A 13,418-nucleotide genomic window follows, 5' to 3' on the forward strand; every position below is an offset into this window, starting at 1 on the left:
ATGGCTAAACGTATATTAAAAAATCAATGGTGTTAAATAAAAAGCTAAAGATAATAATTCTTTGATAAATTCACCATGAAACATGTTCTTTTGTGATACAAACCTTAAATCTATAGTTTTTCTAAAATAAACTTTATGTTAAATCTGTAGTTTTCTGGTATACAATTTTAAATATTTAATTTCGAAGATAATTTAGTCATAGAATATGCAGGTTTGTAAAATCTACTAGATATTTCTGCAAAATAGCAAGAAGCAGGAAACAGGAGGACGAATACCTTTTTTCCGAAGAGAAGCAGAATGATGGATACTGCGCACGAGCGCTTGACCGCCCCCATCCGCTGACCGCTAGCCCGTACTCATCCCCCACACCTTTGACCGGCCCACGCCCACCTCGATCCCCTTCACTGTCACTGACAGTAGGGCCCACCACTAGCTGGCCCCACGCGTCGGTGGGCTGAGGCGTGCCCGTGCGAAGACTGGTCGTGGCGGCTAAACCTATATAAGCCACGCCGATGTCGCGGCGTCTCTTCAGCACACACAGCATCACGTCGGCGGCGGCGGAGGCAAGAACGAGTCATCTGTACTCTACTTCGCCGGAGTGAGGAGTAGCACTTACTGTCTTGTGTGCAACGGCGGCGGCGGCGATGGAGATCCACGGCGCGGCGAGCAGGCGGCAGCAGCACGACGGCGGCGGGGTGAAGGTGAAGTTCATCGAGACGCAGTTCATCAGCTCCGACGCCGCCAGCTTCAAGTCCGTCGTGCAGCAGCTCACGGGAAATTCGGCGCCTGCGCTGCCGTCGCCGCCGCCGTTGGCCGTGCCGCGGCCGAACAGGCCGCGCGCTCGGGCCGCCACGGCGACGGCTTCGCCTTACCAGGCCGCCGGACACCTTTCCGTCGTCCCCGGCGGTCGAGAGCACCTGACGCCCGCGCCGGTCAAGCAGCAGGAGGCGGCGAGGCTGGAGGATCTTCACGAGCTCTGCGACTTCGGCGACCTGCTCTACGCCGGCGGCGCGCGGCGCGTCGACGGCGCCGGTTACGGCTTCCCGTACTGATCATCGTGCGCGCACTTCTTGTAGATTTGTTTGGTTAATTTTTCGTTTTTGTTTTGGGCGCCAATCCTGACGTGATTGCCAGCCGCCGCCCTTTTCGTATGCCAATCGATCAACGTCAAAATTGCGTTTTGCAATGTTAATTTTGATCGATAAGTTAAACCTGATGATATATGGATACGGCGATGGATTTGTACTCGTACGTACACATATATATGCGATTACAGAATTAATCATCTCATATAACTTGATGACCAAGAAATGGCACGTGTAATCCGCTACTCATATGTGTGGTGCGAGAAAAATTATCTGAGGGATTTGCTGACAATCACACAGTTGTTATTATTTGTTCTGCAAAATCATTAATTCGTGCTACAAAATTCACTATCCCAATCTATTTTGTTTTAGATGGGTGAATGGATGGATCACCTAATTTTATGATAACCCATTCGAGGGTATGAATGTATGAATCAATTAATACAAAGGTCAAATGGTGTTTCTAAAGTTTGGAGTAATGCTAGACGTACGATCATCGTACATACGAATCAAACGGCAGCTGGTACGGCGTATCGAATCTGTGCTAGCGGCGCGGCAAACAATCGTAGTGACGGCGGCAGAAAATCGTACGAGTATCGTACAATTTTCTCGTATGTGAAGCAGTTTCCGTTTCTAAAAGCCATACCATTACATAGCTTGAAAAGCATATCTGTGATAATACATTTCCGTTATATATTGTAACACCTTTAATCTATATATTGATCAATATATATATATATATATATATATATATATATATATATATAAGGTATTATTCCCCAAACCTTTTATCATGAAAATTTATAAATATTTCGTCCATACAAATAATCGAGCATACTTTAATAAAACAGGAAACTACAGATACTTAATCTCCTCTCACATAATTGCAAAAACTCAATCCATAGTACAGCGTGTTAAATCAGGAGGGTAAACACAAATGTCCATCTCATCTTTTGTTTCGACAGAATGTCCATCTCATCTTCAGAGTACATATAGCTCAAATATACAAAAGAACAATGTCATGTTTAAGGGCCCAAAATCCTTGGAGCAATTAACAGTTCTGGGTCCTGTTTATTCTATATGCATATGGCAAGATCGCCAAATTATCTCAGAAGAAGTAATTATATCAGCACAGTTTGTCATGACCTTGGAACACAGGAACATCACAGAGGTGCAAATGCATCCACCCTGTTCAACTTGTGGCTCATTGGAGCCATTGAGATAACTGAACTCGTTGTAAACTCTGTCCAAAAGGGCATTGAAATTAACACATGGTTATGAGTCATGTTAATGACTACATTATCAGGCCCTTCCTGAGAGAACGAAAAAAAAAAAAGCAATTCATAAGGAAAGCTCCACCTTTGTATACTGTATTCTGTATATATAAGACATGTATGAAAAGAATGTATCACATCAAAAAATAAATAATGCTTGTACCGTGCATGAAAGGAATTTATGAATAACTAAATAATGATTGTAGTTGCAGGGGGGGAAAGCGAAAGGAAATTTTCCCATGCATTGAAACAGACGAAATTTATTTCAAAATAGGAAAAACGGTTCATCAGACTACTTTTGTCTGTTGCAACTGATTAGCGGTCATGTAGGCATGTTAGAACTTTATAGTATAGCTACTTCTATTTCGCATGCTAATAATAAACATAAAACATCTAGCGTACCTGGATTTCTTTTCGAAGCTGTGTAGTCCCTGAGAGTACCAAGAGTGCCAATCTAGTGCTGTATTCAGATCCAAAAGAACGTCTATTCAGAGACCACAAATTCACAATGAAAATCACATGCGGCTGCATTGTAATTATTCATCATATCAAGAAACTAAAAGAAATACTCACAAAGAGTTTCATATTGCAACTGGACAAAAAATCATATCACAGCAATACAGGTGCACAGAAATGTTAAGCTTCATTGTCTGAATTTAAGCTTGTATGCAACCAAGCTAGATAGAACAGTGAAGCCTAATATCACTGCCCAGTGGTTGAATACTACACTTCCCTTTTTGCTTATCAGTTCTTCCATACTCGCTTCATCTTTTTTGCTTATCAGTACTTTCCTATTTGCTTCATCTCTGCTTGGTTCACATCGTTGTTCACGGCACTGCTGTGGTATCCATCTTGTGATTGTTCTCTCATGAACAAGAAGCTGTTCCAAACACTCTGGGGAGCTCAGTTCACAACTACTGCTGCTGCTGATGGTCAGAACCAGTAATGTCTTGGCCACACTGCCAGAAGCCCGGAGCGCGCATAGTAGATCAGACCACACCTGCAGACGGCCACACCTACTGCCAAACTCTGCACCTTCTGGAAGTACGACCACCGTGAATTCAGAGTGGACAAGCGCTGGATGGTGACGGTAAGCTACAAAATCTGCGCCATACTGCAACCCTGATCTTACCACCCAGTTCTTCGATCTCAGATGTGAGTAAGCCTTGTACATCTCCGGAAATGACTCCGATCCAGACCTAAAGTGATCCCACAGTTCCACTTCACTCATTTGCATCTTGTCCTGTGACTCAACCCTGATGCAATTCAGAGAATGGTATAGGTAAAAGACCTCCTCAGGGCTGAGTTGGAACCAACTCTTCTGTGCTTCTGTATTTTCGATGGCGTGCCCAAAGGCAGCACGGTTTATGATCATAGCTTGCTCTGGTTCAACTCCAAGAATTGAGCTGCCATCTGGACCTGATAAAATTGCCACAGGCTTTGAGCTTATGAATGAAGCCTTGAGCTCAGAAACAATGGTTGACATGGGATTAGCTGCTGCTAAGGATGCAAAGTCCTTGCTCTCTTTGCCCTTCTTCCATCTTGGACCTGGAAAATCCATAGGCTGAAAGCAGTGACAGATGGACTATAATCAAGGCATGGCCCATTGCCGGAATGAATAACAATGACAATTAAAAAAAAACAGCAACTATATTGCTCAAACAAATAAGTCAAGAAAGGAAGATTCACAACATAGACAACCAATTTATCAAACATATTTTGTAGAGCATAGAGACAAATACCAGCTGTGATACACTTGGCGGTTGGTATACTCACATCCAGCATACAAATACGGATGGTAGCCTTCAGAGCTTCTTACCGGTACCCTCATACCATCAGCAATAATTTAAATACATCTTTAAATTTTAAATTTGAATTTGCATAAACTATATAACCTCATCTTTTTGCTTTTTATAAGCATAAGTGAAACGACTTATTAATAAATAATTGTGGATAAAATTTTTATATATGTGTTCTTAGGAACGTAAAAGCAAAGGGTTGGAAACAAACTACGACCGAAGAAACCCCAAAATCAACTCCGAGCTGAAGTTTTAAAACAGCAATATCTTTGTGCACACAGATAGGAATTGTATAAATATAGTTTGAATAAAGTTTACATGATAAAAGAGGCAACTCAGCAAGGAAACATGAAGAATGAAAGAACGCGCATATTGCTCCTCATATTTCATTGATTCAACATGATGAGGCTATGAGTCACCAAAGCATGTATTCAGTTTTTGAACTCCCTACCATTGCCAGAGACAAGATGGGCGAGACAGCAAGTATAGCTGGACCCTGGTTGCTGCAGGTTGCCTCCTGGTGTCTTGCTGCCTGCGCGGCTGCGCCTAGACCAGAAGCCTTCGCTGTCGGCGTGAGGGCCCTGCCGCCCTGGACTGTGGGTTGCCCGGCCGCAACCGTGCGCCGCCCAGCCGTGCCGTCGTCCTCGCCTCGGGGACACAAGGCCGCCGCCAATAGGACTGTGCAGAGGAAGGAGGCGGCGGCAGCACGCGGGGGCGCGGAGGACGGCTGCCGCGCGGCCTGATTCGTCCACGTGCGGCGGAGCGGCGAGGTGAAGGCGGCGCCGCCGCCGATCCGGAGGAGAGGGCAGAGAATCGAGCAAGGACCGTGGGCCGTGTGGCTGAAATAAAATGAAAGGAAATGCTCAGGTGGGCCTTCTGGGCTTTTATTTTTTGAGGTAGCTCTCATTTGGGCTGCCTAGTTTCAGGACTACATACTTTGATGGGCCGAATTGAGGGATTCTCTGCCTAGTCTTGTCACCGAGTTTGAATATTATCCCTCAACCATAAAACTGATACAAACCACTCTTCTTCCGAAACCGATGAAAAGAAGGTCCTAAGGCAATATCGTTGTCGGTTTTAGCTGGCATGGCATCTATGTGACAAGGTTTACTTTATCCTTGTCTCACGTGGTATTGGCATAACATTGATAGCAATTAAAAACTTTAAAATTAAATCAACATATATGAAATCCACTTATCAATCAAACAACAAGTATAGAGGAAAATAGTGTGACCCACATGTTAGTGGGTCCCGCCTCATCCACATCAGCCTCTTTTATCCAGATCTCCTTCCCTTTCTCCTCTCTCTACACCAGATGTGGCCGGCGGCACGGCCATTGTGCAAGCCAACGCAGCAAGGAGGAGCAGTCCTAGCTAGTGCAGCGAGGGGAGGCAGCACCCGATGTTGGTATGGATGGCGGCTTGCTAGGAGCATTCCAACAACTCTTATATCCCATTCTCTATCGATAAAAAGTAAAGTTCTAACAGAACAATTAAGGATATCATATATAGATGATCTGCTAGAGTACAAACAGATATGAATGATAAAACTGTTTTAGATGATCATCCAAATGAAAATATGTATGACTAAATTTAAATAAGCTGTTAAGGATGCTCTAATCTTACGGTGAAGTTGCTCCGAAATTCTCACGCACTTCTCCATACCTTGGGCTTAGGTATCCCATCAGAAAGAGCTGCTACATATCACAAAACCATCTAGAAAGTATCAATCTACCGTAACGCTAAATCCAACAAATTATTGAGATAACTACGAAGAAAACTTGCCGAGAGCCTGAGGTTTAAATATCCTGTGCACAGTAGCACACCCGATGGGCTAACACTAATAAATAACTAATGGTAACTAACAAGAGGATTTAACTCTGAGATAGTTCGCGGCAACGCTTTGTGGCAGCGACAAATGCATTTATCAGTGTCCCACGAAATGCACCCTTCTCGAGCTCCTGTATACCAGTTATGGTGGTTCCTGCCGGAGAAGTGACCATATCTTTCAGTTGACCTGGATGTTTTCCAGTCTGGTTTACCATGGTTGCAGCACCAAGAACCTAGATAGAGCAACGGAATATGTAAACAGAACATATAACTTCTCTCTGTTTCACAATGTAATACTTTCTAGCCTTACTTAGATTCATATAGATGCTAATGAATCTAGGCATATATATAAATTATATATATTCATCAATTGATGAATTTAAACAATACTAAAAAGTCTTATAATATGAAACAAAGGTAATATATCACAACATATTTTATGGAAGGAAGACTCACTGTCTGAGATGCAAGACCAAGAGCAAGATCTCGAGGAAGGCCAGCAGCAACCCCACCATCAGCCATGGCCTCTATTGCCAAGAAAATATAGGCCGGGCCACTACCACTGTATTCAAATATATGAGAATACATGTCACTCTGAAAATCATAACATAATGTTACTCTAGTGAAGCTTTTCATGTAAAACCAGTGACATACCTTAGCCCAGTTACAGCATCGAAATATTTCTCTTCAGCTGTCCAAACTTTTCCGATGGCACTGAATAAACTTCTTACACGGTTTTCATCATTATCAGTAGCCATGTCTCCCAAACACATCACTAGTAGATGTAACAGCATCAGCAATTGATTAATTCCCACTTCCTTAAGTAGATAAATCATGGTCTCAATTATTAAATGTTTTTGTACTACCCAACTCTTGACAAAACAGTTTTTTTTTATATATATTTTTCTGGAAGGAACCAAGGTACACATAGAGTTTTGTTCATTAAAATGCGTGATATCTTCAAAGAGATCATCGCACAACATTAGTTGATTGATAACTTTACAAGAAAGGCTGATAAACGATAATTTGTGTGTTATGGTTATTGGAATCAGCATATGAAGTTAATGGGTGATTATCATATATGTTACCTGATGCTGCTTGACCAACAGCTGAAGGGGTGTTTGGCATTACTCTAATAACTCTTCGATGACCAGACCAACCCTAGAATTACAATGGAAGAAAATAGGCCAAACTGTGAACAAGTGAATGCATCCAACTGAGGAAAAAAAAGAAGATCTGGCATGAATGAAGCATGGCATTAGCTGACTTTTTCTGCATGGAATCTAGATAGAGCAATATTGCTCAGTATATGCTCTACCACTCACCAGGCTTTCTGGAGTCATGAGTTAAGAAAATTTAGTAAAATAAAACAGACTCACCTGCAGATCTTCCATCTTGATGCCAGCAGCAATGGACACCAGAAGCTTTTCTTCTGATAGCAAGGGTTTAAGCTCAACCAGAACTTGCCTTACTGCAATTTGATGCGTTACAACATCTCATTCGTGCCAGATATCTTGGGAACAAACATGTGTGAAACAGATAACTATTCCCCCCTCCCTCCTAGAGTTAAAAAATCTCCAAAACATCAGAAAAACAGCTGAAGTTCATCCGCACTGGCAACTGTACATTTACATCTAACTAGTTCTCCTAATCTCCCCTCTAATAAAATGCTTTTCCGGAAAAAAAAAACAGAAGCTTAGTATTTTGGAAGATGCACATACCAATCTGTGGCTTCACAGAGATTACAATCACGTCACAGTCATGAACTACCTATAACAAGAGAAGAGAGTTACGTGCACAGATGAAGATTTAGTAGGACAGAGTCGCCTCAACTACATCTACATCTATGGGAGAACTAGTGGATTAATCCAAACAAGTACTGCAGTGCAAAAAATTGAAGCTGCCCAACAAAAATTTTCAGTACGCGAGGTTTTTTTTAGCAGAAGAATCCATACCTGCGCGTTGGTCTCCATGATGTGAGCTCCGATCGACGCGAAGGCGGCGGCGCGCTCGGGGCGGCGGTGGGGCGCGGTGCGGATGGCGGCGGCCGGGAGGACGCCCGACGCCGCCACGCCGCGCGCGATGCTCTCCGCCAGGTTACCCGGGCCGATGAACCCGAGGCGGAACCCGGCGGCCGCGGGCGCTGGCACGGGCTGGGACGGAGGAGGCGCCGCCGCCATCACGAGGAATCCGCGGAGGCGGAGGTGGGGGAGAGGGAGACGCCGCGGCCGTGGAAGCGGAAGGTTTCGTCGGCGATCTGTAGCGATATAAAACCCATTCTGTTAGGTTCAAAAAAAAAACTTAAATTCTGTTAGGCAAGTCACGTGTCTCGGTAGCGCACACGGTAAAAATTTGTGAAAGCGAATTTGCAAAAATTATACTCACTCCGTTTGACTTTGATTCACATAAATGAATGATAATGAATCTAGATAAATATATTAAATTATATATATATTCATTAATAAATAAATTTAGATAAGACGAAAAAGTCTTACAATATAAAAGAAGGTAATAATAATAGTGCTAGCAAAGGATTTTATCATTCATCTCGAATTCAATACAATTGCCACAAAGTAATACTTGCACTAGGCTTCTCAAACCACCCAGCTGCATGTCCGTTTATAGTGACGGTGCTATTACATCCATTCATATAGGCTTTATAGAAATATGACACTCACATGTTATAATCTATGTATGGATCTAAATACTAAGGTATTGCTGCATTTTGACTTAATTGAGAGGGGTGATTGTTTGATTTATTTGTAAACAAAAAATAATTTATAGATAAATTATTTAAGTACGTATTCTTTACAATATAGAAGATAAGGCTAGAAAATAGACCATGATAAAATAGTCCTAAAATCAATTATAAATTTAAGGTTAAAATATTAAAGTCCTAAAATCAATTATAAATTTAAGGTTAAAATATTAAATTTTGGCACGCAGAAGTGAAAAGATGAGTTAAAAATAAAATGTAAGATAATAAAAATAATGGAAATTAAGTTATATAATTCAATTTTTTGCTGAACCTGAATCAGAGTTGAATATTATAGAATGTGAAAATAGCACAAATACAAATTAGAACAACTACGGTAACGAAAATTTACCAGAATATAAAACCCTTCAAACTAAGCTTCAATTTTTTTTTCTAAATCAACAGATAAAAATTTCCAAATTTTAGCAACACTTGTGCTGCATACACTTGCACTGCGGCTGCTTGCATGTGACGAATCCAACACAAATTTATAGCATAAAAGGAAAACAAAAATCAATGTGGAGCTCCCGAACATAACATCATAAATCAAATCTTTACAGGGACAACCTACAGGGGTTTATAGATCTGTTGCTAATTTGCTACTGCACGAGCATATTATTATCCTGATTATGGTATAGTCACTTCCGATAGGCCATCGAGAAATAGATCAGAAGGTGGAAGACGATCGAACCTGCTGCGGCTGTGTGGCCTGCTTGTGGGGCACGACCGCACGAGGCAGCGTCGGCAGCAGCGAGGCGTCGGGCAGCAGCGCGAGACGGCCAGGGGCCACAGCCGCGGCGCGAGAGCCGGCCGGAGACGGCGAGGGCGCGGCGGGCGATGTGGAGGAGACTGGAAAACGCGCCGCCGCGCGCACGGCCCCAGCCCCAGGGACGCTCGATCCGGAAACACTGGATGGGTTCTTCCACAATCGGGAGATCTTTCGATCCTAGCCATTGATTCGTTCGATCTCTTTTAATCGCAACCCTTAACTTATTTCCCTATCCAATTCCATCCATCGGAACCCTTATCCACAAGCCCTATGTGTCTTTGACTCTCGACCCTTTGACTAAGTGGGCTGGATAAATTGGACTGATTTATCATTTAGGGTATATGGGTCTTCGAAAATTCCAAACATTTTTTCGGCAAAATTTTCGAGGGATGTTGCTCTTATTGTATTTTTTTCCAAAACAGTTTCGAATTCGTATACATTTTCAAAAAAAAATCTGACTAATGATTTCTATTGTAGAAAATAGGTTAGGAATACGGAAAAATTTCAAACTGTTTTCGACCCTAGTCTGCTCTGCCATCTTCTCTATGTTGTGTGATTGTTGTTTCAATTTTCTTGGCAAAGAAAAAAATCAGAAAATTAAAAACCCTTATGCCTGTTTGTTAGTATTTCACTTATGTTTTCTTCCGGAGGAGTTTTATTTGTAGAATAAAAATAATTTATTGTTTTTTGTCTTGACAAGTTTAAGTAAACTCTACTTAAATCATCAGGCCCAAACGAGCCAGCGTTACAAGCCCAGCCCACCACTAAAATGCACATGCAATTTCACGGATGGAATGTGGGACACACTTACATGTGGGCCCATAATTTTTAATTTTCTTTTGCTGGATGGATTTCCACGTCAGTGAAACCCAAGCATCAATGCTGTCGGACAATCCCATTTAGGCAGACCTTGTTAGGTTATTCCCCGAGACCGAGGGATTGGAGAGGATTGAGGGGAATAATTCCACTTCATAATAGATGTGGAATAAATCCCTTTTTAATCCCCTTAAATCCTCTTGTGATTAGGATTAACCAAACAAGACCTTAAACCGTTTTTGCGAGATCAAGTATGCATTATATCTGATTTTACGGTATGAGGGACCTAAGATAGACTTATTTGTAGGTGAGAATGAACTGGGTTGCAGGTGGGCCGGATTTCTGTAGCTGGATGGATGGCAGTGTGAAACTGGTGGCCTGGTACGGAATACAAGTACGCTAGCTGTAGCAACTTTCCCGTGTTCCTTTTTTTTTTTTGATATTTTTGAATTTTGAATTTTATTTATTAAATATTTTACTAAATTAATTTTGTATTTCAAAAATTCACAGAAATAGCCTACTTTCGCGCTCTAGGTGAGCGGAATGCTGACGTGACAAACGGCTACCCGACCAGGAGGGATGGCCGGCAATGGCAAGTCGACCATTTTGCATTTACCGAGCTAAATGCAAAATGGCCACACGCGCACTGAGAATTTTTCACGACTAAACCGTGGTTTGATACATATATGTATAACAAATTATTTAATCACAAGCATTCTCTCAGCTCAGTGGTCACCGCCACTCTCTTTTATCCTGGAGACCAGAGGTCGAACCCTCGTATGAAAATAGGAAGAAATATGCCCATGTGAAGATTCGACCTCTGTTACCCCCTTGCCGCCCTTACAAAGGGTGAAAATGGGCTAAATGCAAAATAGCCCGACGCGTCGTTACTGATCGTCCCTCCTGGTTACGTGGTCGTTTGCCACGTCAACATTCCACCCTCCTAGAGGGCGATAGGAGATTAGTTCTATGAATTTTTGAAATATAAAATTAAAATTATAAAATATTTAATAAATTAAATAAAATAAAAAAAATCTTTCTTTTTTTTTTGCACTTGCGGCTCCTTTATAACGTAGAATTGTAAAAAACATAGAAATATAAAACACAGAGTAATGCATGTGTAAAATAGAGAAATAGAAAATTGCAAAATAAAAGAATATTACATGAATGGTCATATGAATAGACCATATGAAAAATACATGAATCAATCGTTTCTCCAATATAGCGTTACCGTAGTAGTAGTTTTTACGAATGAAAAATAATTTACAGGTAAAATTTTTATATATATGTGTCCATAGTGAATCAAAGCGAAATCTATAAAATAAACACGATCAAAAACCAAAAAATTAAATCCACAATTAAGTTTTAAAATTAAAGTTTGACTTGAAGCAGTTGCAACTAAACTATCGGAGCTAAAATCTTTTCGCACACCCTCTGTCAGCGATGGCAACAGATCAGGCAGAGAGACCTGATTGCTTTTTTCTATATTCATTTAGAGGCATCCATACAAAATTTAAAATTCATCTGTTATCCAATCACTTGATTGATTAAGAGCTTGTTTGCTTGGTACCCTTAAAATCATGCCGAAGTCAGGCATCAATCTCATGCGTCCATTTTTGTGTGCGTGTGGTTGGATGCACATGCCTGAGTCAGAGCTCTCAGGCCAGGGCACCAACCAAACATGCCTTAAATGCATGAATTTCTATGCATTAGAACCAATGCACCTGCAGAAATACTTATAGTACTACTGTGTGGTATAAATTTTGATACCTTAAAATAGTTATATTTTAATCAGCACGCAATGCGAGCTAAGGGGTACCTAGACCACCTAAAAAAATACCGACAAACCCATAATACTAAAAGAAATGACAATTGCATTGATTGGTATTATGAAAAGGATGCAACACAATCACCTTCATTGAGTGGGATGCTTTATTTAAAATGGACTTAGAAGATATAATGAATATTTTCATGGTTATTAGAAGATGTAGATCCGATAAGATGGTAAGAAGAAAAAATAGTATGGTAATCTTATTTAAACTTTTATAGTCATATAGGTTTCTTTGAGTCAAAATTTTACTTAGCTACTAATTTCATATGTTTTAAGATGCTTGATTAATATATCATGTTGTACTTTTAGTCCATTATATTATCTATACTTCCATTATACATATTAGTATCATTAGGTTTATTGTGTTTAGGATAAAATTCGGTCAGACTACCCATATCCTAAATCCTAATCCACCACTCTTGGGACGGAAGGATAGAACTCAACTTTACTGGTGATATGTTATAGATTTAGACAATTAGTATTGTTTTGTCACTGGCATATACTCTCTCTGTCTCAGTATAAGTAAATTTCTAACATGGTACAGGTAAATTAGTTAAAAAATGACTTAAATGCTTATCTTTGAATAAGGATATTGTATGGAGTAGTACAACCTCATCTTTTCGCTTCGGCTTATTCTTATAAACAAAAATTTTAATTTTAACCTTAAATTTAAAGATAATTTTGGGGGTTTTTTTTATCATAGTTTAATTTTCAGCCTTTACTTTTAGATGGGAAAGAACACATATATAAAAGTTTTGTTCACAAATTATTTTTTATTTCTAAAAATGCCGTTTGGTTTTTTTAAAAAAAACCATATAATCAGCCCCACAGATAGTAAAGATATAATAGATAGAGATTTGAATATAAGATGATTGATGTGGCAACTAGTACTCCATAAACACATTAGTTACGAGACAAATTTGGATTCGAACCAAACAATTATTATAGGACAGTGATAATATATACTGGTGGATTTTGTCAACCGGTAAACCGAGGTAATGCTGGCTTGGTGTATATAGTTGACTCCCTAGAGAAACAAATCAACAACAACCAGCTGCAGCTGGTCCTATCCAAAAAAAGACAAAACATTATTTTCTACGCCCTTCCATAAAAAAGGAGCCACGCATGAATGCTGAAACATGACAAGATGTTTATCAAAGACCTAGATAATCAACCAAACCCATCGATCGATGGGTGGATCTCCACTGCTGCTACTCTGGCATGCATGTAAAGCAGGCAGCATATATATATATATATATA

At 40.6% G+C, this 13,418-nt stretch overlaps 3 protein-coding genes across 5 annotated transcripts; 1 reads left to right on the forward strand and 2 right to left on the reverse strand.

The window, feature by feature from the left end:
* Positions 1-548: 548 nt before the first annotated feature.
* Positions 549-1,370, forward strand: LOC121054787. Its single transcript, XM_040525496.1, has one exon. It carries the CDS (start codon positions 645-647, stop codon positions 1,050-1,052), a length of 408 nt encoding a protein of 135 aa, XP_040381430.1. The 5' UTR covers positions 549-644; the 3' UTR covers positions 1,053-1,370.
* Positions 1,371-1,969: 599 nt separating this feature from the next.
* Positions 1,970-4,674, reverse strand: LOC102713001 (probable tRNA-splicing endonuclease subunit Sen2). 2 transcript variants are annotated; one of them, XM_006656079.2, is made up of 4 exons: positions 4,610-4,674; positions 2,933-3,923; positions 2,762-2,819; positions 1,970-2,328 (listed from the first exon to the last, which is right to left on the reverse strand). In XM_006656079.2, the coding sequence occupies exons 1-2, from the start codon at positions 4,610-4,612 to the stop codon at positions 3,003-3,005; spliced, it is 924 nt and encodes a 307-aa protein (XP_006656142.1). In that variant the 5' UTR covers positions 4,613-4,674; the 3' UTR covers positions 1,970-2,328; positions 2,762-2,819; positions 2,933-3,002. The 2 variants fall into 2 exon arrangements, with proteins under 2 accessions (XP_006656142.1, XP_006656141.1); XM_006656078.2 differs by having other exon boundaries at positions 1,970-2,398.
* A 1,021-nt stretch (positions 4,675-5,695) lies between these two features.
* Positions 5,696-9,663, reverse strand: LOC102700811 (pyrroline-5-carboxylate reductase-like). Of its 2 annotated transcripts, XM_040524773.1 has the most exons (8): positions 9,434-9,663; positions 7,943-8,244; positions 7,709-7,757; positions 7,367-7,458; positions 7,076-7,148; positions 6,642-6,762; positions 6,444-6,549; positions 5,696-6,220 (listed from the first exon to the last, which is right to left on the reverse strand). In XM_040524773.1, exons 2-8 carry the CDS (start codon positions 8,165-8,167, stop codon positions 6,032-6,034), a joined length of 855 nt encoding a protein of 284 aa, XP_040380707.1. In that variant the 5' UTR covers positions 8,168-8,244; positions 9,434-9,663; the 3' UTR covers positions 5,696-6,031. The 2 variants fall into 2 exon arrangements, with proteins under 2 accessions (XP_040380707.1, XP_006657019.2); XM_006656956.3 differs by lacking the exon at positions 9,434-9,663 and having other exon boundaries at positions 7,943-8,264.
* Between the last annotated feature and the right edge of the window lie 3,755 nt (positions 9,664-13,418).

Source organism: Oryza brachyantha, chromosome 6, assembly GCF_000231095.2.
Source record: "Oryza brachyantha chromosome 6, ObraRS2, whole genome shotgun sequence".
In the NCBI taxonomy this organism is placed as follows: Eukaryota; Viridiplantae; Streptophyta; class Magnoliopsida; order Poales; family Poaceae; genus Oryza; species Oryza brachyantha.

Excerpts from the sequence above, each read along its gene's own strand:
- LOC121054787 (XM_040525496.1), top strand. The coding sequence starts at position 645 with ATGGAGATCCACGGCGCGGCGAGCAGGCGGCAGCAGCACGACGGCGGC.
- LOC102700811 (XM_040524773.1), bottom strand. The coding sequence starts at position 8,167 with ATGGCGGCGGCGCCTCCTCCGTCCCAGCCCGTGCCAGCGCCCGCGGCC. Across the intron at positions 6,763-7,075 it reads TGTTGGTCAAGCAGCATCAG|TGATGTGTTTGGGAGACATG; the intron begins GTAACATATATG and ends TACATCTACTAG. Across the intron at positions 6,221-6,443 it reads TTGGTCTTGCATCTCAGACA|GTTCTTGGTGCTGCAACCAT; the intron begins GTGAGTCTTCCT and ends TGCTCTATCTAG.